The sequence below is a fragment of the Brachyistius frenatus genome, unplaced genomic scaffold, assembly GCF_029030835.1.
Source record: "Brachyistius frenatus isolate BFR_SWC_R1_liver_20210118 unplaced genomic scaffold, ASM2903083v1 Contig_100, whole genome shotgun sequence".
Lineage (NCBI taxonomy): Eukaryota > Metazoa > Chordata > Actinopteri > Embiotocidae > Brachyistius > Brachyistius frenatus.
In genome coordinates, this window is record NW_027210699.1 from 963,458 (window position 1) to 989,908 (window position 26,451).

The 26,451-nt window shown below is 41.2% G+C and overlaps 1 protein-coding gene across 1 annotated transcript in view; it reads left to right on the plus strand.

The window, feature by feature from the left end:
* The window catches only part of LOC138628426 (cortexin domain-containing 1 protein), a 29,230-nt gene extending 3,257 nt beyond the window's left edge, over positions 1 to 25,973 (plus strand). The window contains exons 2-4 of the mRNA XM_069711473.1: positions 17,699 to 17,762; positions 18,784 to 18,864; positions 21,123 to 25,973. Of these exons, the coding sequence (XP_069567574.1) occupies positions 21,192 to 21,374 (183 nt within the window). The 5' untranslated portion in view covers positions 17,699 to 17,762; positions 18,784 to 18,864; positions 21,123 to 21,191 and the 3' untranslated portion in view covers positions 21,375 to 25,973. The remainder of the gene's footprint in view (positions 1 to 17,698; positions 17,763 to 18,783; positions 18,865 to 21,122) is intronic.
* Positions 25,974 to 26,451: the final 478 nt, after the last annotated feature.

The window sequence follows — 26,451 nt, forward strand, 5'->3', positions numbered from 1 at the left end:
CTTTAAATTTTTCACTCTTTGTTTCATTGCAGCCATTTGCTAAAATCAAAAAAGTTCATTTTATTTCTCATTAATGTACACTCAGCACCCCATCTTGACAGAAAAAAACAGAAATGTAGAAATTTGTGCAAATTTATTAAAAAAGAAAAACTGAAATATCACATTTTCATAAGTAGGTAGGTAGGTAGGTAGGTAGGTATATACTTTATTAATCCCCGAGGGGAAATTTTTTCGCCACAACAGCATACATACAGGAGCAATAATAGAAACAATAGAATAAAATAATAATAGAATAGAATAATATAATAGAAAAGCAATAAAATAAAAAATATAAATATAAAATATAAAATGCACAGTACATACAGTATATATACAGTACATTAAATATCTATATATATTATATACAACAAACCAATAAACACAGTCAACATATATATATATATATATATACATACATATAATATACATATAATATACAAGCAAGAAACCAAGAAACACAGTCAACAGTGTTATTGTACTGTGATGGATTTTGCCAGAGGTGAGTTATTGTAAAGTCTTATGGCAGTGGGCAGGAATGATCTCCTGTATCTGTCCTTGTGACAGCGGAGCTGGAGGAATCTTTTAGAGAAAGTGCTCCTCTGTCCCTGCAGCAGGTGGTTGAGAGGGTGGACAGGATTATCCAAGATGGACAATAGTTTGATCAGCGTCCTCCTCTCCACCACCTTTTCCAGACTATCTAGTTTGTAGCCGATGATGGAGCCGGCCTTCTTAACCAGCTTGTTGAGTTTGTTGGTGTCACCGGCTCCAATGCTGCTCCCCCAGCAGACCCCAGCGAAGTACAAAGCACTGGCCACAACAGACTGGTAGAACATCTCCAACATCTCGCTGCACACATTGAAGGATCGAAGTTTCCTCAGAAAAAAGAGTCGACTCATCACCTTCTTGTAGACAGCATTGATGTTGGTCTTCCATTTCAGTCTGTTGTCGATGGACACACCCAGGTACTTGTACTCCTCCACCATGTCCACCTCCTCTCCCAGAACTCTCAGCGGTTGTGGAGCCGTCGCCTTCCTCCTGAAGTCGACCACCATCTCTCTGGTCTTGGCCACGTTCAGGAGCAGGTGATTTCTTCCCGCCCACTCCACAAAGTCCTCCACTACTGCCCTGTACTCATCCTCCCGTCCGTCCCTTATACATCCGACCACTGCAGAGTCATCAGAGAACTTCTGCAGATGGCAGGACTCTGAGTTGTACTGGAAGTCAGTTGTGTATAAGGTGAACAGAAAGGGAGACAGAACAGTTCCCTGAGGAGCTCCAGTACCACTGACCACCGTATCAGACAGCACACTGCCCAGACGGACAAACTGTGGTCTGCCTGTCAGGTAGTCAGTGATCCAGGAGACGGTGGGCGCATCCACCCCCACCACCCGCAGCTTCTCACTCAGCAGCAGTGGTTGGATGGTGTTGAATGCACTGGAGAAATCAAAGAAAGTGATTCTCACAGAGTCACCGGTTCCATCCAGGTGAGACTGAGCTCGTTGCAGCAGGTAGATGATGGCGTCGTCCACTCCCACACGAGGCTGGTACGCAAATTGCAGAGGGTCCAGAGAAGATTTCACCAGCGGCCTGAGGTGGGCCAAGACCAGCCTCTCCAGCACCTTCATCACATGAGATGTGAGGGCAACCGGACGGTAGTCGTTGAGGCCAGATGGAGTCTTCTTCAGTATTCAGACCCTTTGCTCAGTATTGAGTAGAAGCACCCTTTTGAGCTCGTACAGCCATGAGTCTTCTTGGGAATGATGCAACAAGCTTTTCACACCTGGATTTGGGGATCCTCTGCCATTCTTCCTTGCAGATCCTCTCCAGTTCCGTCAGGTTGGATGGTGAACGTTGGTGGACAGCCATTTTCAGGTCTCTCCAGAGATGCTCAATTGGGTTTAGGTCAGGGCTCTGGATGGGCCAGTCAAGGATGGTCACAGAGTTGTTCCGAAGCCACTCCTTTGTTATTTTAGCTGTGTGCTTCGGGTCATTGTCTTGTTGGAAGGTGAACCTTCGGCCCAGTCTGAGGTCCAGAGCACTCTGGAAGAGGTTTTCTTCCAGGATATCTCTGTACTTGGCCGCATTCATCTTTCCTTCAATTGCAACCGGTCGTCCTGTCCCTGCAGCTGAAAAACACCCCCATAGCATGATGCTGCCACCACCATGTTTCACTGTTGGGATTGTATTGGGCAGGTGATGAGCAGTGCCTAGTTTTCTCCACACATACCGCTTAGAATTAACGCCAAAAAGTTCAATCTTGGTCTCATCAGACCAGAGAATCTTATTTCTGATAGTCTGGGAGTCCTTCATGTGTTTTTTTAGCAAACTCTATGCGGGCTTTCATATGTCTTGCACTGAGGAGAGGCTTCCGTCGGGCCACTCTGCCATAAAGCCCCGACTGGTGGAGGGCTGCAGTGATAGTTGACTTTGTGGAACTTTCTCCCATCTCCCTACTGCATCTCTGGAGCTCAGCCACAGTGATCTTTGGGTTCTTCTTTACCTCTCTCACCAAGGCTCTTCTCCCACGATTGCTCAGTTTGGCCGGACGGCCAGGTCTAGGAAGAGTTCTGGTCGTCCCGAACTTCTTCCATTTAAGGATTATGGAGGCCACTGTGCTCTTAGGAACCTTGAGTGCTGCAGAAATTATTTTGTAACCTTGGCCAGATCTGTGCCTTGCCACAATTCTGTCTCTGAGCTCCTTGGACAGTTCCTTCGACCTCATGATTCTCATTTGCTCTGACATGCACTGTGAGCTGTAAGGTCTTATATAGACAGGTGTGTGCCTTTCCTAATCAAGTCCAATCAGTTTAATTAAACACAGCTGGACTCCAATGAAGGAGTAGAACCATCTCAAGGAGGATCAGAAGAAATGGACAGCATGTGAGTTAAATATGAGTGTCACAGCAAAGGGTCTGAATACTTATGACCATGTGATATTTCAGTTTTTCTTTTTTAATAAATTTGCACAAATTTCTACATTTCTGTTTTTTTCTGTCAAGATGGGGTGCTGAGTGTACATTAATGAGAAATAAAATGAACTTTTTTGATTTTAGCAAATGGCTGCAATGAAACAAAGAGTGAAAAATGTAAAGGGGTCTGAATACTTCCCGTACCCACTGTACTTAGCTTGACTTGTAACAATTGAGCATTGTCAAATAATTGAGCAATTATCTTCTTTAATTAGCGCCAAATGTGATGTTTCAGCAAATTTCCTGTTTGAAAGGCCACAATCGGTTGAGTAATTATGCTACTGTTCTTATAGTCTCCTTCTCGTGAGGTCTTTCTAGTGAGGGAGCTTCTACAGCGTGTATTTAAACATGCATAATGAGTAGAATAAGTAATGGAAGCACTGCAAGAGTAGCAGCAGTGTTGCAGCAGCAGCTGCAAAAGAAGCGAAGGCACGTGTAGTAGTGTGACTACAAGCACCAGCAGCAGCAGGTCCTCCAGATGATGTGATATCATTTTTACAGAATAACAAATGAAAGTGTTTTCTGATCTGACGACACTGTCATTATGTTGGCATCATGTTTTCTGTCGTGGGTTCAGTTGACTTGAGTCTCTGCAGTGGATGCAGTAGTGATAGTACCACTGTGGGTACTTTTCATCCTGCATAAGGTGTGACTGACTTTCACAACACCTCAGGGAGAGGTTTTTTTTTTGCCTGAGAGGAGGAATGTCCAGACTCATCAGTAATGAGAGTGAAAGTTGAGGCGAACGCTGGCAGACTGATTATTTCTAGTGTTTGGTATCCTGAGCTTCACTTCTCTTTATGCACCGGAGAAAACTTCTCTTTTATATTACAGTCTGTTATGACAATTGCACCTTTAGCAGCTAAATGTTACCTCTGTGTTGGGGAAAAGTATAGTGTTTGTTTTCTTCAGTGTTTTGTATGAGGTTCCACTGTATTTCCTACACAGAGAGGATGTCAGTGCAGATGTGTTACAGGACTGTCTGGACAAGTTTTAGACTGGCTGACTCTAAAGTTAACAAATTACAAAATACGTTATACAATTACATGAATCGACTGATGCTGTTTTTATATATAAATAAATTGCACCTTTCGCAACTCAGCCAATGACCTGTTTTTTAATCAGTGTTTTAACAGAGCACAGCTCATTCAAACATCTGGATTTACCTATTAATCAACATTCTTAGTTTCAGTCTGATTTAAATCATTAGGTTATATTGCATACACGTTATCTGTGTCCTGGTTATAAGTCTTATTGGAGAGTGGATCATATTGTGATGCATGAATGGAACATAAAGTGACCTTCATCTCCACCGGTGAGAGCGAATGGAGGTCTTTTGCAAAATAAGCTGCACCCCAGTTCCGAGGTGTTTAATCCGTATGGCTTGTCAGCAGGACTGTAGTGTCCACTCATAAAGTCTGACATTAGACTATCATGTGACTACGTCATGGTGTTTTAATGTAGGTGTCCTTCAGTCAGCGTTATATATAAATCCTGACATGGATCAATGAGAAAATATGGCAAGGATGTCGATACTGTTGCCAGACTGAAATTTGATTATTTGTTTTGACAACCAACAAATGTTGTTGGTCAAATAGATTCCAGAGTTACACGGACGCACCGACGTCTTCAGGTGGGTCTAAAGGTGTTTGTGTGCAAAGAGTCCCTGAACTGGGACAAAGGTAGAATCTGTTTAAAATCATTTAATGAAATAAAACTGTCATTTGTGTTTTTAACCAAAGAAAAGTGGTCAGCCGAAGAGGAAACATGAAAATGAATTTAAAATATAATTTAGAAGTCAGTTTTGCTCTTTACATTTATAATTGCTTTACAGTGAAACATTTGCAGAGAAGCAAAGACATTATTGCAACACTCAAGGAAAACTCTGTTTTTATCACATTCATTCCTTTTATTGAGAAGTATTTCGCAATGCTTTATATTAAATGATTGACTATGTGTGTGTGTGTGTGTGTGTATAACTGGATGAGTCATTCTGACTGATCAAACCTCAGTGCCACTGCTTCTCACGGCACGTCACACTGTTATTGTGTTCACGTTAAACACACTGTGTTGTCCTGAATATGTTTTTTGTTTCGGGGTATTTGTCTGTGTCCTCTGGACATGGAAACGTTAACATTTTGTTATTTGGGGTCTGATAGCTGTTTCTGTGGATCATAATGGATCTTAAGGTACCATGTCAACATTTTGGGTGTAAGGAAATGTCAGTTGGATAATAATTTTTGAATCCATTTTTACATTGTTACACAGAAAAATGTGTGCATGTCTGAAATTTGAAAAGCAGGAGAATCAGGTGTGTTTAGGAATTTAGAAATGTTTCCCGTGAAGTCTGATTCCTCTCCAGAAACTCGTGTCAGTGTGACAGAACATGTGTGTGGTTGGAGATGTCTCCGCTCCTCCATCATGAACGTTGTGGCTCAGAGATTATGTCCCACACATTAGGGATCAGATGGATGAGGCCAAGTGAGGACATCCTTCCTGCCCAACAGGCGTCCTTTCATATGTAACCGGGATGAACTTGCCTCTCAGATGCAGACAGTTGGAAGATGACGAGGGGAGATTATGTGGTAGGTTTCAGAAATCTGCTGCAGACAGATCACTTGCTGATATGAGGTCCAGAGGAATTTTACTTGACTGAATTGCAGCCAGCTCTTCAGAGGTCACTTGATAAATTGTCCATGTGCCTCTCACGGCAGGGGACAGCTGTTAAGACTGATTAATTGTACTTTGCAATAGCTTCCTCACATGTCCAAATCGTATTCAATGAGCTCTGCTCTTCATGTAAGCAGTTCAGTTTTATGTTACGGATAAAAAGGTGGAACTTGCATCAGAAGTTACACTGCATACTGCACATGATTTCATCCCTCACACTGTAGCAGGTTCTACAACTATATCACTGTCGGTTACTGTGTAGTATTAGAATAAAAAAAACTCTTTAAAGAAGTAAGAGAAAATGTGTCATATTCTGTGAAGTATAAATGTGAGTAGTTGCAGAAGTAATCAAATCCACAAGTCTGATTTTACAACAGCTCATTACAGTTTAATTGTTGTGTCCTGCTGGTTTTCCAGTTGTCCGTCCATCAGTCTGAAGGGCCAGCTGTGGTTTCTCTGTCTTTCTCTCTGTCTGTTTGCTTCAGGTTATTTGTTAGTGCTGTTGTGTGTTTGTTCAAATTGGGACATTTTCATTTTTTACCTGCCCAGAGGGAGCTGCTGCTAGATTTTTGGATGCTGAATGCTCAGTTGTTGTTAAATTTGATGCTGGTTGAGAATAGACTCATTCTTTTTGTGCCCTTGGCATATTATACAAAAATGCTTTTCTCTCACTCTCTAAAGAGAACTCATCCAACACACTGAAATCAGGTGCTGGACTGATGCCGAGAAGTGAACAGAAGTAAATTGCGCGCACTTAAAGCTCCCGATGCGATTAATTCATTAACAACACTGATGAAGAGCGAATGTGCTCCAAACAGCCCTGATGCTGTGGTGTTAATAAATAAATGGCACCAATGCTTTCAGTGTGAATAGTTTACTTTCCAATCATTAATTAAATGAGCTAAGCTGCCGCGTGTAAATGACTTTAACCTTTTGTGTGTTAATGACAACAGTATGACACTCGGTGGTTTTACACAGCTGGTAGATCACTAAACTAAACTAACACTAAAGTAGATGAAAATACTTTTGAATTGTTAACTCTTTATTTGTAATTTAATTGCAATTCATTTGTAGTTCATTAGAGCACCTTTTATATTTTATGGCTGAGATTCTCTGCTGTGTCATGACACCTGCCATCTGCCTGATTCACATCCAATTCAATAGACAGAGTCAGCTTCATTTTCCATAAGATTAACTGAATCAGAAGGTTGCATATAAGAAATCTTGTTTTATTTATTTATATATTTATATAAGTAGGATTAAATATGTCGAACATCCACCGAACCTGTCTGTGGGATTTTGGACAGGTTTGTTCATGTGAGCTGGCGAAAGGGCAATGTGCAACTTTACTTTTAAACAACCCATCTCCTGTTGCACCATTCGGGACATTTCCGTTCAGCCGGGTTTACATTGATCTACAAACCTCTTGCAGTTTACCAAAATACCTCTGCCAGGATCTGTGCTGCGCCGGTACAGTGCCAGGTACGGAAATAGGACCCAAAAAGTTGATCTCTCTCAAATTCTTTTCACATATTTGTGAAAATCCATGTTAATGAGCACTTTAGTTTTGCAAATATAATCCATCCACCACAAACCACACATGGGAAACAGGACAAGTGGTGACTCAACTATTTGTTTGTTGTACTGATGCTCCGTGATGCAGAAAATGACGACATATGACACGGCTTCTTAGAGGGAAGGATGCTGATCATGACATGAATGCTGGGTTTCAGTTGCTATGAGGCGCAATCAGAAAATTCAGACACTGTTCCCGTAATGTGCATGAGGCAGGGGGAAGACAGGACTTTTGTGATAAGTATTCCAAGTTATGTCATATGATGAACAATCAGCACAAGTGTAACACAAAAACACACAAAAGTGGATGTGGTCTCCGATTTAGAAAAGTGAAGCCAATGCAGAAATGCCTTCAAGTGTAATACTACTGAGGCCCACCAGTGTCTGGCTCCAAAAACACTCTGGCTCCAATAGACTCCCATCCAAAAAGCATCATCTTCTCTCATGAAATAAAGTCAATTTTTTTTCCCCCACAAGTCTTGATGATGTCAGCTGAATTCACTCCTTCAGATCTTCTGGTGGTCCTTCTGAAAAAAAAAAACAACTAAAAATAATTAGATGTTACATTACCTGGTCTCACTGACATGCCTGGTGTGCAGTCAGATTTCTGGAACAGGTGGGCGGGGCTTAATGTTCTGTGGCCCTCAGTCAGATTCACTCCCACTTTAAATATGGTCACTTCTGACTCCAAAAAAACAACAAGATAGCAATGGGCAAAATGTCAAACTCAAGGCTTCCAAACAGCAGTTCACAAAGCTGTGGGTGACATCATGGCACTGTGCCACAGGTGGGTGCTGTCTTCACAGTCAACAGCCTTCCCAACATTTGTTATGAATACAAATACATAATTGTTTATGAGTTCAGTTTCAAATGCAAATGAAAAGCTTTTGTTTGTGCAATTTATGGTGTATGTTTTTGTGTCAGAGTTCCTCGACTTTCTTAAGAATTACTGTCCATTTCACGGAGCACTTTATGAAAGACTGTGCTGGGATAGTTCTCGAATATGGCACAGCTCCACCTCGAATATTTTGTACTGGCCGCCACTGGTATTTATTCCAGTGGCGGGGTCAATTCCTGAGACTGTAGTGACAGTTACAAGATGCTGAGCTATGTGAGGACTGTGGTGCAGCAGACCTCCCTGTAAGTCTATTATCTATCATACTCCAGATCCACTGAAGTAGCCTTTCAATTGAAGCCCGGTTTGTGGGAATTACAGGGCCGGCTTTGTAATTTTCTTCCCCAGCTCCCACAGCTGTGTTCAGACTGAGGAAGAAAAGAGGCGAGTGAGAGTGAAAGAGCAACTGCAACAATCCCTGGAGTGCAGAGCAAACAGTGGTGGCGGGAGAAGGGGGATCAGAAGGGGATTGGCATTAGCTGTGCAGCGAGCTGCGAGCTGCTCCCATCTGGTACCACCGAACACAATGAGGAGTCAGTGAATGAGACACATGTAGCAGATGTGAGGGCGCATCATTGAACTACTTTCTTTCTCACATTTACACTTATCACACCACACATTTTCATTATTTATACACAGTCATTGTATTCCTTCCCACTGAAGGTGTTTTTACTAGATTATTTGAGAGCAGTGTGAGAGTGTGTAGTTCTCTCCTTTCTGTGTACAAGTTCCATGGACACGAGCACCAACATGGATTTGTTTGTGTTCAAATGACTCTTCCTTTAAGAAAAGTACTATTGAGAAGAAACATTGAGTGTAAAATCACAGAAATGCTTTAATTAAGTTATACAACTTCAATGAGGATGTGTTTATTTTAAGATATTCTGTCTGATAGTCCACAACCTCTCGTTCACAGACTTCCTACTCGTTCCTTTGTTTTTACATCATCTGATCTGTTGCCCAGGAATGAAGCGCAGCACAGTGATGTGCTCACAGTCGGGTGGAGCAATAACTTATTCCAACTTACTTCTCTTAATCAACAACTGCACATATGTTACACGTGTTTTTCTGACTACTTGTGCGTGTGAATTTGTGATTTAACCAGTGATCTGAAATTTAAAGCACGTAAAATCTTGTGACAAGTTTTTTGGGAAGAGAAAGGAGTTGCAGGTAAACAAGTCGCACGATTGTGTCGTTGCAGGCGAGAAACTGTGCGTACGTTTGTTGTCATGTTGGAGGACGTAAGCGCCTTTGCGCCTCAGTTCAGGTTATTTGCGCTGCATGTTTTCCTCTTGACACCTCAGAACATCAAATTAGTGTTGACCGTCTGACCCTGGGGGATGAGTTCACACTGCATCCCCCACAAATATCACAGAAAGCCCATCTGGTTGCACTCCTGACCTCCTTCGTTATAGAGCAGTGACCTTCTGTCCCTCTTTAAACGCTTTTACCACTCAAAACACCTCCCTGCTCATTGGGCGAATATTTAAATCTGAATGTTATTGCTCCCCACTGTGCTGCACTACTTCCTGCCCAACAGGAACAGTCTGAGATCTTTTTGATCGTACTCAGTATTTCATTGTATATTCCTATCAAATCAGCGTTTGCTGTAACGTTACTGAGCGACACTCAAGTAAAGTTTTCCAGTTAAGACTGTTTTCCTTTCAGCGAACGATGATCTTGAAAGTATACCCAGTGTTTGATTCACTGTTGACATGTGTCGTGTGCTTGTTGCCACAGTCATAGTGCTGCCATGATCAGGTTATAGACCGCAAAGTTCATTGTTTGTACGCTTTACTCACAGGTGTGGGAATACACCTATATGAAGCGCCTGGAGTGTGTTGATATAGAGGTTCATTCTCTGTATCTCATTAAGATTTTAATTTCTGTATTAAAATACTGAGAGATCAGTTCCTGTCTTCTCTTCTTGTCCACTCCCTGACTCTTTTTTCTTTAATATTGTAAAGCAGAGAGGCCACATTTCTGTATTTCTTTTCAATTTTTTCACCTGATTTTTATTTTTTTACTCCTAAGCCTTTGTATCCTGCTCTTCTCCCTTCGTACCCTGTTCCCCCCTCTTTTCCTTTCGTGGGGCTAGCAGATGGGCTGTAATGAATGGGGAGTGCTGCTCACCACAATTTTTTTTCCCTCCATGTAGATCACAAGTGAAGTGGGGGGAGGGGGTCAGATTACTGCTGCACCCAAAACGGGCCTGACTGACTTCAAACTACTTGTAGAATGTTTTTCATGGGTGAGAAACTGTGAGTCATTTCACAAATCACAGGACCGTCTTGAAAGAGAGACCACATCTGAATAACGGCGGGCAGAATAAATTGTGTGAAACAAGACCGAATGAAAATAGAAGAAAAAACAGGTTCCTGTGGTTAGCTTTAGTGGCGCATGCAATGGAACATTCCACTTCTCGGACATGTACTTTTATTTTTTACTCTGGATCTTTTCAAGTGTCTTGCTAATATAAGGAGGGCTGGATTCACTTTCAAGCCTGTAACTGCTCAGAGCATTACTGTCTAACTTTGGCTTGAGAACAGCTGCTTTAAAGGCTCCTAGATGCCGGTAAGCTGTTGAAGGAGCTGTGAGAGGGGCCCTATTCTTGACCTGCTGATAGGCTGTCTGGGGCCGGACCCATGGAGAAGGAGGAGGAGGTGGGACACCATTCAGCATCTCCTCCAGCTCCAACTCTTCCAAATCTAGAGCATGTCCTCGTTACCCGTTGGGCTGCAGACAGGGAGAGAGACCCGATGACTCTCTTTGACAACGGTAGCCTAAGATGGCTCATGAACAGTACATCCACTGCCCTCTGGCAAAAGGAGCAACTGGGTAACACCAGGCACCAGTGCTTTGAGGAGTTCATGAGCTGTGGTCATGGTCTGGCATTCAGCTGTTGTGGTAGCCATTGGTGGGTTGAACACAACAAACATGGCCAGTAGCCCTGACAGTAGACAAGTCCCAGAACAAGATCAAAGAAGTTGGCGAGTGAAGACAGAAGTCAGGCGGGAAGTGTTTCCAATGGAGGAGTAAACACTGGACATGAAGCTAATAATAGTAAAACAAATGTAGAGTGGAGAGATTTTTCCAGCAAATAAAACAGTGTTGGCAGCTGAGGAGTTATGTACCTTATGACTATTTTAGTTTTTTAGCAAAGTCAAAGTTGCCCAATGTTGTCCAGCAGTGTACTTGAAACCAATCCTGAAGTACTTGTGCTTAATGTTTTTCAATTCAATTCTGTAAACTGTATTTAGCACCAAATCCCAACATAAGTAATCTCAGAGTGTTGAACAAAGTAAGTTTGAGACCTTCAAATATTGCTAGGTGGTTGCTAAGGGTCGTCCTACTTCCTGGAGTAGTAAACGTGGCATACATTACATAGGCGTCTACTGATACAAGTTTGTTCTCCAGTAGTGACGAAGACTCATTGTTTCAGGACACATGACAGCAGATGTGGAAGGCCAACGGTGAAGTCCAGACCTGAATCAGCTTGAAAGAAAGTTCTTGGCACTTCGACTTCAGTTGCTCTCGCGAGAACACTGTCTGTTAAAACCTTTGATTTTCAATAAACCTACAATGCATCTGACTCTAAAGACTCTGCGTATGATTATGACGATTGCAAGTTCAGAGGTGGGCAGCCGTTTGCCTCAATAGGTTGGGGAGAGGAAAGAGTGTAGAGAGAAAAGAACAGCATAGAAAGATAACAAACAATATCCACTGGGCAGGTTGGTGTGGCCAGAAACTACAGATCTGAAACATGCAGCTCTGAAACTGGAGATACCTGCAGACAAAGCACAAACTCCAAAACTGCATTGGTACATTCACCTGACAGTTGCAGCTGTATTATGACTTTATGTTCAAAACAATTTATTACTTGATAATATGTGATAATTTGACATCTTAAGTAACCAAGTTAACCACTTTAGGGTTGAGATAATTTGATCATCAATTCCACAACTTCCCAAAGTCAGCCTTGTTTCCAACTTTCTCTCTCCACCCTCCACTTCCAGTGAAGGAACTTTATGAATGGACGTGTGTGTTTGAAGTAAAGTGCTCACCATGATCGCCGCTTGTTAATCACTCCAGACAATTATAGGGAGGCTGTTGGTTGGGTGTCACCATATATTACAGCTTAAGTGATAACACTGACAGACAGCGTTTATCTGGGCCCACAGCACTCAGCTTCACCAATTTATTCTCTCTCTCTTTCTCCAGCTTTTAATTCACAATCTCAGCTCAGCTTGGATGCTTGCATCAGCAAATTTACAAGTCCAACAATCAAACACTCAAATTGAAGTGCACTGAAAAACAGCACAAACTTCATTTTCTTGCATTGTTGCCTGTTTCTGGGGAGCCTATAACTTCTAAAATGCAAAAGTGGAGCTGTAAAAGTACAGAAGTATCAGGAACATGTATTTTAAGTTTCAAAAGTAAAGTTCTTACTATTCAGCAGTAGGCTATGTTGACCCTGTCAGTTATATATTATTGCATTTTATGTTATTACATGATTTAACACAGATTAATTCATTTATAACCAGTATGTGAATATCACGCTGAGGCAGAATTTTTCTGATTTTGTTAAAATTGCATAGATAGAAGAAGATGTGCTTAATATTTGATTTGAAGGATAAATCCTCAGCAAAAATGACTTCCAAGATGCCTCACTGTGGTGCTGGAGGTCAAGGCAATGTCATCTAGGTTAACCATTTGGTTGGATAAAGAATTTCCAAAGCGTGTAGGGACAAACACAAGAAATTTAATTCTTGTCACATTTTAAAGGGGGTTGGAGTCAAATGCACGACAAGTTAGTTTCCTTTACTATTTCCACAAATTAACAGGCAACAGTTGGTTCAAATCACAAACGTAAAAAAAACCATGAAGGAAAAACAAAGTCCAAAAGCGGAAAACTACAGGTCCAACATAAAACCGTCTCGACACAGGACGGCACACAAAGACAACCAGCTTGGAAAATAGGGAACACACAGACTTTATACACAGGAGATCAGAGGATAATTAAACACAGCTGGAAACAATCAGGGAGGGAAAGACAATCAGACACAGGTGAAAAGAGAGAGGACAGGAAGTAAACACAACAGAAACAAGACACAAGGAGAGTTACCAAAATAAAACAGGAAATGAACATGAAACCTTTAAAGGAAAGAGAGACTGACAAGGAAGACACAGAAAGACAACTAAACAATCAGGACAGACTAAAGGGACAGAAAGAAACTGATGACAAAACTAAACCACACGGATGAACTGGTTAGAAGTAGAAAACTGCAGCTCATCCAGGTCTTCTTCTTTTGGACATGCTTGAAGTTTCAGCAACTGATTTGTTTCATCCAGTTTCAAAGATAGATATAACTGGATGTCATCTGCATAGCAATGGAAATGTATGCAGTTTCTTTAAAAATCACCTGAGGGAAGCATGTATAATGTCAGACGTATCGAACCTTGTGTCACGCCATAACTATCTTCTGTGCATGTGGATTACTGACATGAATAAATTGAACCCTGTAGATGTGACTTCGGGCCGAGTGCACTTCCTTTCATCCTAATGACGTCGTCCAGACTCTGTAGTAAAACCTTGTAATGAATTGTATCAAAGGCAGCGCTGCCAGCAGGACGAGTATAGAGACGAGTCCATTGTTTGAAGCAGTAGCAGATCGTTTGTAACTTCCACCCGACACATTTCTGTGCTGTGATGCACTCTGAAGCCAGATTGAAAATGTTCAAACAAACCATTCCTTTGCAAATGGTCATATAATTGATTTGTGATGGCTTTTTCAGGGATTTTAAATATAACGCTGAGGTTGGAAGCAAGTCTGTAGTTGCCTAAAATGTCTGGATCAAGAGTAGCCTTTTAAAAAAAAGTTGAAATACAGCAGTAAATTATAGATCGATCGATTAAATACATTTGATAAGGAACGTCCTGTAGCAGTTTTGTTCGGATGGGATCCAAAAGACAAGTTAATGATCAAGACTAAGCAATTTTTGCTGTTAGCTCAGACCAAGTGCTATAAATATAAACCAGGGATATTACAGATGTCTCCAAGGACCCTGTACTTGGCGAAAAACCGGCAACAGCGGGAAGAAGGCTTTGCTAATTTTTTTTCTCACAAATATTAAACATGTAATTAATAAAGACGTTCATGTAGTCATTTGAGAGCTGAAGAAATACAAGGTTTCAACTTTATTTATTTATAAAGCGCCAAATCGCAACACAGGTTATTTCATGGCACTTAACACATTAACGTCCTTACAGCAAGACTTTACAATATTATACAGAGAAACCAACAATTCAACAACTCCCACATAAGCTAGGAGGGAAAAAAAACCCTCCTCTTTAGGTTAAACACAGCTGTGAATCTGTGCTAAAAAGAAACCAGGGTTGTACTTGTTTTCCTCTGTTAAGGATAAATGATATTGATCTTGGGTTCGAGCTGACGATCAGCCGCGGGGCGAGCTCATGTCTGTCCAAGCCCCCCTCTCCATGCTCTTAGCTGGGCATCCCGCGGGGTCCGAAGTGTTGATTCTGAAACAATTAGAGTGTTCAAAGCAGGTCCGGTCCGGTCCGGTCGCCTGAATACCTGAGCTGGGAATAAAGGGATAGGGTTTTGTGGGTTTTCTCTCTGAACTGAACAGGGACAGCCGGGGACGTTCGTATTGTGTTGCTAGAGGTAAAATTATTGGACAGACTAAAGCGAATGCATGAGTTGAAAATGTTTTCATTAACCAAGAACAAAAGTCGGTTTGAAGACGATCCAATGTGGTTCTGGTATTACGGAGGACTGTATTATATTTTATTAGACTATTCTTCCAGGTTAGGTGAAATCCTATTCTTGGCGATCGGCTTTATTGAGCGTATCGGTGATTTGTACCACAGGGACCGACTCCTCTGATTTATTACTCTCTTTTTCAGATTTGTCGAGTGCCGTACGCAGTGAGGCTGCTGCACTATTAACAGGAGGATTAATTTGTGTGGGAGTAAAGGAGGGCTAGCTGTCCTCCATTATATTGGCACATGACATTAAAGTAGATAATAACTGAATCATTTCCTTAAATGTGGTTACAGCAAGATCAGGCAGGAAGGCTTTACATGTGGCCTCCTGAGTGGCATGATTGCCGGCAGTTGAGTGGGTGTGGCCATCAAAATATGATCAAAATAGGAATACCAGTAAGATGTTCAATTTCAATGCCATTTGTCAGAAAAAGATGGAGGGCGTGCTTATAATAGTGAATAGCTTTTTCTAACATTTTGATAATGATTTAACTGCAGCGCTGAGGCTGTCGTCCACATAAACATGAATGGTACAGTCACCCTCATTCCGATTTCAGTCGCCTCTGTTTTGGCCTCGACCAAATATTTCTCCTTAGGAAACTGTCTGACTCATTAGCTGCTCCTCTATAATCATCAGATAGCTTCTACCTTTGTCTATGTGCTGTTTGGTGGTTGGCAGGTAGTGTAATCAGAGGTCATCAGAGCCTTTTCACTGATGACAGCTGCATGCAACTGGTGGAAAGGAGGTTCATGAGAAGCAAAAACAAGTATGAAACGAAACAAAAACAGAAGCAAGGGAACCGCTAAGTTGGTTAAAATTCTCTATCAATTTATCACCACAAGTGACTGCTTTCAGGTTATACATACCCGTTGTCCATTGTTCACCAAGGCTGTTTTTTTTTTACTTGTTTTTGCTGTAACATAGTCTCAAAGTAAGGTCAGCTGCTTTTTGCCTGAGAGCATCAGAAAGCATCCAAGAAGCAGAATATTGTTTTCTTCACCAGTCCAAACCTATAAGTCACTGAGTCTCCTATGTGCTCCTACTTTGTGACTTGAGCAGAATCCCTGCATTATGAAGTCCATTAATCAGTTTAATTAAAAGTCCATAGAAGAGCCATTATCATTGATCACTCATGACACAAGAGCAGCCTATTGCACTTCTGATTTTCCTTGTTCTTCCTCCGTCGTATGTGAACAAAGACAAAATGATTTTATACTGCATGATAGCATTCTTCATTGTCAGTTAACAGTCTGATAATAAGTTGAATCTCAGAGAAATGTCGAGCGTTATTCAGTATATTTTGGAGAATTTAGAGTTTTAAACACTGTGGTGAAGATATTCAACTTGGTTTTGACAGCAGAGGAGAGGAACCTCGACAATAAGCCTTTTCCTTTAACCTCACAATAGATGAGAATAACACCTATAACCATCAGAACTGAACATAAAGACAGTTGTGGCCTAAAAATGCTTAGATTTAAAACTTAAAACTACAAATATGACACCAACTGTTACTGACTAAAATGGGACTAAAGCTAGCAACAATCAAATGAATTAACATTTACTAAAACTATTAAAAAATTGTAATCAAAAGACTAAAAATAAATGAATACCAGATCCTAAAATGAACACACCTTGAAAATAAATATGTCTGAAACGACTGAAGCCATGAGGACGTTATTCTTCAATCCACCAGTACTACCAGAGCTGGAGTTTATACAATAGCATGTACTGTATGGTTACCAAAACAAACCCTACTTCTCTTCCATCACCGCTACTACTCCCGGTCTCTTTAGGTAAACCACATTTAAAGACACCTGATGCAGTCCAGATGGTTTTCATACACCAATGAGTCAAAACAGAGATGAAATGAAAAAGACTGATTATTTCATAAGCCACAGATCTTGCCAAAGACATTAACATGTACTCCATATGTGAGATGAGGAAGAAGTGGGCGGTGTAAAGACCTGGGTGAGTCACATGCTATCACACTCCATCTTACAACACACAGGCCAGAGAAGATCTGCTTTTAAGTACTTATTATGATATTGTAATGGCATGCAAAATACCAACAATACATGCGATCAAGACTTAAAAATATAATAAAAAGGAGTCTGCTGAAGTACACAGTCTGCTTTGAAATAATAAGGTAGTACTACATGTGAGAAGGTGGAGGTGGTGAGAACAGCCTGTCACTGTGGATGTGGAGAACTGACATCATCATTTGTTGCGTCACTCTGATGCCGTTTCAGCATCCTTTTTCTAGCCATGGCAGCTCGATCACAAAGCTGGCTTCATTTCATTTTGGTTTGCCTTGTTTACATTTTTCCATCAAGGATTATTAATGCAGTTTATTGTTGATCGCATGTTGAAACCGAAGTCTTATCTCACACTTTACATATCCAAGACTAAACAAACCATGAAGGGAAAACCACCTTTGCTCTGTTTCCTCCTCTCCTCCTTCTGGTTCATCACTGTGGATATTGTATTTTATCTCTTTGCAGCAGAGGATGGATTTATGGAGCTCTTTGGTCAAGACAAATCGCCATGAAGAAGAAGGACTCGAATTCTGTGCATGCACTCTGAATTTTGATGCTCTTTGCCGTGAGATCAGCGTCTCACAGAGAGTGTCTGCTCATCTTCTTGTGACACTTTGCTGTTGTTTTACCAGCCAGAAGGTTGAAGAGACTCCATCCACATTATTATGGGTTTTTACTTTGTACAGTTTGTCATTGTTTTACTAAATATGGACTTTTCTTTCACAGGTCTGTGAACATGAACTCTGGAGGAGTGGATACTGCTCCTGTTCACTGCTCATATTGTTCTGATGTAAGTATAATTCATTTTTAGATGTGTGCCATGTGGATCTGGATTTATTATTTACGAGGGAATCCCTTTGGCTCAATGCTGATTGTCCCCCTTGGCTCTACACCTGCGTTTTGAATGTTCCTGCGTGAGGTAGTGAGCCGCGTTTCTCTCAGTGATCGAGGGGATGTGATCATCGAGCCCTCCAACCGGCCGGACTGGACTGAATGCTTTGCAAACTGAAGCAAAAATAAACGGGAAAAATGGTCCATAAAATAAATAAATAGACTGTTTTCAAGAATATTTTTGAAATCAGAAAGTGCAGTTTTGGAATAATAAATCTATTTCCACTTCAAACAGATTGAATTAAGTCTTGTTTGCAGCACAAATAGCTGGTTCTGTGAGATACTCTATTTTGTCATCAAACTGTCTATTCCTATAATTTTGATCATTAAATTCAAATCAAACTTATACATAATTAACTTTGGAGAATTTCGGCTCCTTAATGGGATGTGGCTTTTGATTTTATTTAATCCAAGTCTTGGACTGTTTATTCAGTCTGTGTTTATTCAGTCTGCCAACTGACATCAATTAGAAATGGACGGAATTTCTGGAATTATGATCTGGACGGTGAACATTTTATCTTCATCCTGAGGCGGGTTAGTATGGATCAACGATGGAAGGGAGAAAGAGGGGAAGAATTAATTTGTAGGAGAAAGGAAGGAAGGATAGTTGGACCAGTTAAGGCCTGAAATAGATTCATAGTTCAGCTTTTCAGAACAATACCGTCGCTTAAAAAATAATACAGTGTTTTGGGATATAAACTCAAGCGAAACCAAGTCAAGATGCTACTGATGGACTCCAGACTGTCAACACACTTGTTTTAGCTTCGTTACAACGGCTCTATATGTCTGTATGTTTCCCAGTTTATCTTATAATTCTATTGATCACCCCTGATTACCTCTCTCCTCCCTGTATTTCTGATCTCTCATTGAGTGTGTATGGAGTTGGAGATGTTCAGATAGAGGTATTTTATCTGTTCCAGCGGCCGGGCTGAAACCAAAGGAGACAGACTGTTTGCTATCAGGGCCGAGAGGCTCCGGGATGACGAGCCCGCGGAGATCAGGTTGGAAAATCGGAGTTTCTTCTTAAATAAACTTTCACTGGGAGATTGTCCTGTTTTACTTGGGTTTTTATTTTCTTTATTAAATCAATTTAATGATTTTATGATTTGTCTGTTTTAATTTATAACTTGAAGCTATTGTTATACTGTATTACTAACAGACATGTTCACTGTAACTGTGTATTTCTGAGACTTTGGCTGAACAACATTAATTTTAAAGTTTTGCCCAGTGCTGCTATAACTTAAGAAAATGTAACATTTAAGTGAGTTATTTGAGCGTTATATATTTTTATCACTGCAGTGGTGCCAGCTGTGTTTGTGTCTGCATTACCAAGGCGCGTATTCATTTGCTATCAGGCAAAGACTGTCAAAGCTCAACTGGGTCCTTTCACATGTACCAATAGGAAGACTGTATTGACATTACTTTGTACTGTACTTTGGTTCATCAGGTGAAACACACCACATGAACTGTGCTGAATGGTTCATGATAACACACATATTGCCTCATAATTACATTCTCCATTTATCTATGTATATTGTCTCTAAATTTGATTTGTCTGTCATCATCTCTTCGCCAGCTATGAGACTTTACGTAAGAACAGCTTCCAGATTGAAGAACCACTGAACCAACGAGTATTAATATGAAGCAGAAACTAGATTTTTGAAAAAGGAGAACAAAAATATGTATTTATATCCATTAAAAGAACATTTAGGCTACGTTCAGACTCTTTTTCAGTGTTAACAGCATGAATCCTGTTGAATCGGATCTTTTCAATTCGTATTTGAGTCACGTTGGGTCTTTTCAGACTGTCAGTAAAAATGCAATTTATGAATTTATGTGCATATCAGACTGGAATCCAACAATATTTAAGTCTGAACAGACAAAATTAATTGTATGGCGGTTGAAATAGGATTCAAATTCATTTTTGTTCTTTCTTTAATATCTGTAAGTTTTGCAGTCAGATAAAGTTGACTTTAGTTTGGTGGCTGAGGGAGGAGTCACAGCTGCATAGTCTGACTAGACCACACTCCTGTCTGGACGGTGACACCAGCGATGACAGCAGCATGAAATTAAGCCTCAGGTAGACCTCCTCCATCTCACGCTTTCTCATTATTCTTATAAAAACCTGCGTGGCTCTGTGTCTGTGATAAACAAGCAAGCCCTATTCATTACCCTCAATTTTGGTTTGTTTACTGCAACTAACTGTACTTCTGGGTTCAATGTCTCAAAATGAGGATCGTTTGGATCCAGACACACAGATCAGGAGCCTCATTTACAACCTTTACATAACACAAAACAGGGCCTGAAAGTTAGGATCTATAAAAACAAACTTGTGTGCATCTTTTCAGAAACTTTCAAAATACTGTATTGCATGAGCCATCATTCTACGTATGAAACCCACACGTTGAATTTCCCTTGTTATCCACGTTATCTGGAGCCACGTAATCATTAACATTCATACCCGCAGTGTGCTTTTGCCTACAGCTGCTGCAGCATCATAACTGTTCCATAAGCACTTTTCAGTTGTAAAAGATAAAAGCAAACTCAGATCTCAGATGATCTGTTTAATATTTCATCAGCGCTGCCTCACCATCACACTCCCAACCCGCAGAGCTCACCTCAACCACGCTCACGAGGTGGACTGATTAAATGATCATAGTCCATTGTAGGAATCCAAGATAATATGAAATAGCATTAAAGGTCTCAGAGCAACAATAGTTTTTTGATAATATCTTCTAATCACATTTTATACTTTTCATATAAGCGAACTGAAGGAACTGCGGCAGCGATCAGTCTCACACGGTCCTGCTTCAGACATCCTACAGAACTCTATCTCTAGAAACATAATCCTCTGGACTAAAATGAGCGCTGCACATGACCGTGGTTTTCCGTAAGAGACGCAGCAGTGAAGTCGTGTCACTTCATTTGCACAAAACGCACCCTGGCACGGCTGCTAGCTCCGTCGTTCAGAAAAGTCTGGACTCCATGTGCTGCAAACAGGCGGAAATTTCAGCAACCTGCACAAACACAACGACTCCTAATGACGGAAAGTCGTGAAATGTCAAGTATAACAAGCAATACTACTACTCCTACTGCACAGTAGGTAGAGGTAGAGACAACTTGCTTATGTTACGTAATGATGCAATTGCCTCATAAAACATATAAAATAGCTTTTCAAACAATGTCTTGTTGAGTGAAAACGTCCACCTGTAAGTGTGTCCTTAACGTATCCGCCTTCGTCCTCTCTGTGTGTCTCCAGTCGGGTCCTCATGACGGTAGCGGGGGATGTGGGCCTGTCTGAGGACGGCAGCAGCAGACTCCAGCGGTCATGGAGGTGGAGGGCACCGCAGAGCCGGCCTTCGTGGACGTGGACCAGGGCCTGACTCTGGCCTGCATCGCCTTCCTCTGTCTGCTGCTGATGGCCATGATCATCCGCTGCGCCAAGGTCATCATGGACCCGTACAGCGCGATCCCGACCTCCACGTGGGAGGAGCAGCACCTGGACGACTAACACGCTCAAACACACGTATGCGTGCCATGTGTAGGTGTGTTCCTCCTGACAAACACACACATGACAAATCCAGCAGTCTCCACCTAAAAAACGTGGCTTGTTCTCGGGTTCTGTGGGATGGCGGTGCAGCCCATTCATTTCAATAATTAAGATAAGAGGTAAATAAGAATAAATATTGTTCTTTTGTGAATACTATTACTTTGGAGCGTTTTAGTTTTAATATAACGTTGAAGAACTTAAGGATACTTGTCTTTAGACTGGTTACGATTTTCTTTTGCTTGGAATACACGTTCTGAAATTCTCATTTTGTTATAGTTTAGCCTGAAGAATCACTTCCAGTTTGTGAACCTGCTGCTGCATTACAGGTGGACTCTTTACCACAACAGCAGGTAAACTGCTTCATAACAGAACCTTTTTTTTTCCAGATTGATAAAATACATCCAAATTAACATGAAACCGACACATCTAGAAATATATTGAGTGAACAAGATATAAAGATTGCTATATCCATCCGTAGTGGAAGTAGGAGGAGACAGAAACAAGGGGAGCTGCTGAGAGAAACATTGATGGAGTGATAATATTACAACAGAGTAAAGCACATGAAGCTGTTTTTTTGTATCTCCATAGCGATGTCTTCATGAGCACTCTGGCTGCCTTACATTCCTGTTGGGTTATTATTGGCCAGAGGACGCCAACCTCGACTGACCGCACTTTCCCTTTACGTTGGTATAGACTGGAATTACAAATTAGCATGAAGACATAAAGAAGAGAAGTCATAAAACATGTCAAAGAATATCAGCAGGCTTTCGCTTAACAGTTTGCACTCAAGTGGAAAATAGAACCAAAATATTTGTGTCCCATATGAGAATGTGGAGCCCTGAAATAAATACAAGTAGAACTTTTAAAGACATCATTTGGAAATAAAAAACCTACCAGTGATTTATTTTTGGAACTATCATTCAAATATTCAATACCGTCATCACTTTACGTATTAACGGGGGAAAAAAAGTTGAATAAACTTATTGTCATTTCTAAGAGACATGACAGGTTTAAGGACAGTGACAGTAGCGCTTCACTGATTTTACTTGTCTGTCAGTTTACTAGTCATGAGGTGAACTAGTCAGTCTATTAAAAACACATTTCAGTTCTATATAATGTTTTCTGACAGAAATTTGTAAAGATGGGAACAATAGGAACCTGATGGGAACCTGAGACTACAACTTTACAACAGAAAGGATGACTCTATTGTAAGACATCACTAAGTTGCATTATGGGAAATGTAGGATCTTTGGTTTTTAATCTTGACCCTTAAAAGACAGGATTTGGGCTTCTGTTGCTTTACTTTTCTATTTTCATGTCTGTCTTGACGTTCCCAAACTAATGGAGGTGCAGATTACCGGAGGGTCCCTTTAAATCACACAAAATATCAACACAATGTACGGTGGCCTTTGTATAATTGTAGGCCACACTTTTGAATGTTTTATGAATAGTTCTTGACTTGTGTTTGCTTGAGATGCAGCGTCTGAGTATTCGCGGTGAGAAGTTAACGCTCAGACAATCTGGAGCCATTCAGCCTTTACAGTAGCAGCCATGCTTGATGATGAGCTACTGCCACAGCATGTCCTCTGCTGCTGCTCAGTAACGTCACAGCTCAGAGCAGTATGGCCTAAAAACGCTCGGACACCGCTGCTTCAATCAGCCTTGTTTGCTTTGCCTGTCAACATTACTTTAGAAATAAGATAGGATGTTCTTGTTCCTGTTAGTTGCATCTGTGTCTGACCTGCGTACCTGCATAGTCAGCACTTATCTGCTATCAAATGACTGTCAGTTGCATGTTATGAAGTGCCTATACTTACTGGAAAACCACAGAGGAGCCATTTAGGAGAATACTGAGTTCCACATTCGCCCCAAAGTCCCTTTACCTTTAATTCCTCGGACAAATTAACACTCGGATGGTTTGTACGGTGAAACAGCTGTGCTTATTCCTGTCCAGTGATGTCACAACCAGGAAAAACTGTAAAGGTGGTCACAGGGGTGAGTGTGGAAGTCAGACGTTTACTGACACACTCCACTTAAGGTTATGAAACGACTCCCTGTTTATTATGCTGTATGACTACGGGGATTCGAACCCTACGCAGTCCGATGTGAGAGAATGCAGCAGAGTGATAAACGCCCGATGTCCACCGGACACGACTGAATCGTGCTGCTGCTCTTCACACAGACCTTTTCTGTGGTACTTTTATTTAGATTTTATTGAAGCATCTTGCAAATCTAAAGCCCGAAAATCTGTGTGCATGTACGTTCTGTGAAGGAATATATTTGCTGGCAGTTTAAAACTAGAGCATCACTACAACTGTGTTGTCAACAAGCAGTGAGAAAGGTAGACAGAGAAAGAAGAAGAAACGATGACATTGGTCACTTACAAACAAAAAAACCTGTAGCTGTGGTAAATTGTCGTAAGGAGTGAAACTGCTGAGTCTCAAATCGATGAAGCTCCATTCTCCCAGCTCTCTGGGAGGACAGACACACAACTATGTACATGCACCCAGGCAAGAAGCACAATTCACATACGTTTCACACTATTCCACTGATCTACGGTCAGCGACTGTCAACAAATGCAGTGGAAGACGGCTGCTGCCAAATAAACATGGAAGTAACTGACAAATTTGAGGAAATCAGGTCTGAAAAGTCTGATGGACTTCCAGGATAAACACAATGGGCTCTATTTCGGTGAATCACAGTGCAGCTCAAGTTCTGTGTGCTGGGAGTGAATGTGGGTGTGGCCAACTTTTTGGGTAATTTGGTGAACACAAACACAAGTGCATCCTACTCTACCACTGCGTCCCGCAGTGGTAGAGTAGGAGGAATAGATAATCGAAGGTTTGTCACAGCCGACTTCAGTTATGGCAAATCAAAGCACCTCCTCTCATTCCCGTTAAAGTCGCTGTGACGGAGCGTGTTGTCAGTTTGTAATGACTGGAGAAGAAGCAGACCGGCACCTCCCTCTAAACCTAACGCAGGAGGAAACTGAAATATTCGTCTGGAGGTTCAGGCTCTAATCACTGAATGCTACTACCAGTCGGCCTCCACGGGCTGCTGACATTAAATCTGCTTGGGAAGAGGTTACAAATATCATAAATGCTTCTTCCCTTGTTTTTATGAGAACCGCTGCCCAGTGAAAGAAACGGTTAAATTATACAAGACAAAAATCTGTATCTGTTAAACTCTGTTATTAAATAAATGTCAAAGTTAACAGAGAACACTCATCCAATATACTGAAATCAGCTGCTGGAACCACGTCGATGAGTGAACAGAAGAAAATGATGCACACTTAAAGCATCCGATGCAATTAATATATTAACAACAATAACTAAGAGCAATGGGCTCCAAACATCACTGATGTTGTGGCGTTAATAAATAAACTGCAGCGGGACCTTTGAGTGTGATTCATTTTCTTTTCCAGTCATTAATCAAAGGACCGAAGCTGCCATGTTTAAATTACTTTAACCTTTTGTGTGTAAACGACAGTGACCCACGGCTGGTAGATTACTAAACCAGATGAGTAGATGAAAATGCTTTTGAACTGTTACCCCTTTATGTGTAATTTAACTGCAATACCTTTGCAGTTAACCTGAATGCCCTTTATATTTTATGATACTGATTCACATCCAATTCAATAGACAGAGTCAACTTAGTGTTTTATATAATTAACTGAATCGGAAGGTTGCATTAACAAAAATCTTGTTTAAATTATTGACTTATGTGAGATTAAATATGTAGGACATCCATCAAACCTGTCAGTGGGATTTTGGAAGGTTTTTTCACGTGTTCTCGGCCCACTGAAGCCATGAAAATAACCCGTCGCCAGCTGCGCTTCACTGAGATCTGATATGAGCAGATGGAGGTGCAATTTCACTTCAAACCCCCTGTTGCATCGTTATTCATGTTGAGTCATGGGAATAGCAACTTGGTGTAAGTGCAGAAAAAAAAATCCCTTTGTGCTGTGCTAAAATACAAATGTGCCTGGATTTGCGTCTAGACTAGCTTTGGCCGGCACGAAAATGGGGCCCAATGTGTTTGTACTGAAGGATAAAACTTGAACACGGTAGCAAACTCGTCATTGTTTTGAGAAAAACGAGGGCTGAATGAGGACAGAGGGCTAAAATAGAGAAAAATATTCATTACAAATGTTCTCTAATACATGCTATTTATATTCAGATGAAAGATGAGGTAGTAAATTTATGAAACTGAAAAAAGTACCGGCACAATGCCTCTTCAGAAACATCAAAATGAATGGCAAACACGCCTTTACGTTTGGTAGAAACATGTACAATAAAGAATAAGTAGTCTTTCTCTGAAACAGAAGCACATCAGAGCGGTGACTGAGCAGCACCGATGCAGCCGGATCGGGTGGACATGAAGGCACAAGGAAGCCAGCATTCAGTGTCGTATGTGCAGATTCTGTTCGGCCTCTTAGCGACTACTAGGGAGTAAATGGCAAAAGAACAAATTAAGTTTTTTGGGGATTCTTGAGGTGCTTCACTTCTAAAAAGACTGAACTCTAGCACAGCAAAGATGAGTGTGAATTAAAGAACTGCCAAAACATCTGTCTCTCACCTTTTTTTTCTTTCTCGGCTTGTAACTCGGTCACACAAAAACGTCTGATGAAATTATATTCAGTGCTCATCCACGGGGAACCATCTGCCAACCCCAAGGCCTTTTTCATCAACTTCTCTCTTGCATAATAGGCTAAGTGGTACAGAGATGAAAATCTGCTTAGAGTCAAGGGCATATCGTGCACATCCAACCATCCACAGGGCTTTGAAGGTCAAGTTCAAGGTACATCCAGTATGATAATGAATCTGACTCTACATTGTCGGAATGTAAAACGGTGATTTAATTTGACTTGACAATTAAATTGTGTCCCGTTTCTTTCCTGCCGTTAACCTTGGCTGTGTGCTGGCAGCCTCCTGTGTGCTTCAGCCCTGTTTCTATGAAAAGGTCGGCCTTCCTCATGTTGAGCAGGCCTGCTGGGACGCCGTTTACAGCATTCAGCATGCATCTGGATGTGTGTGAC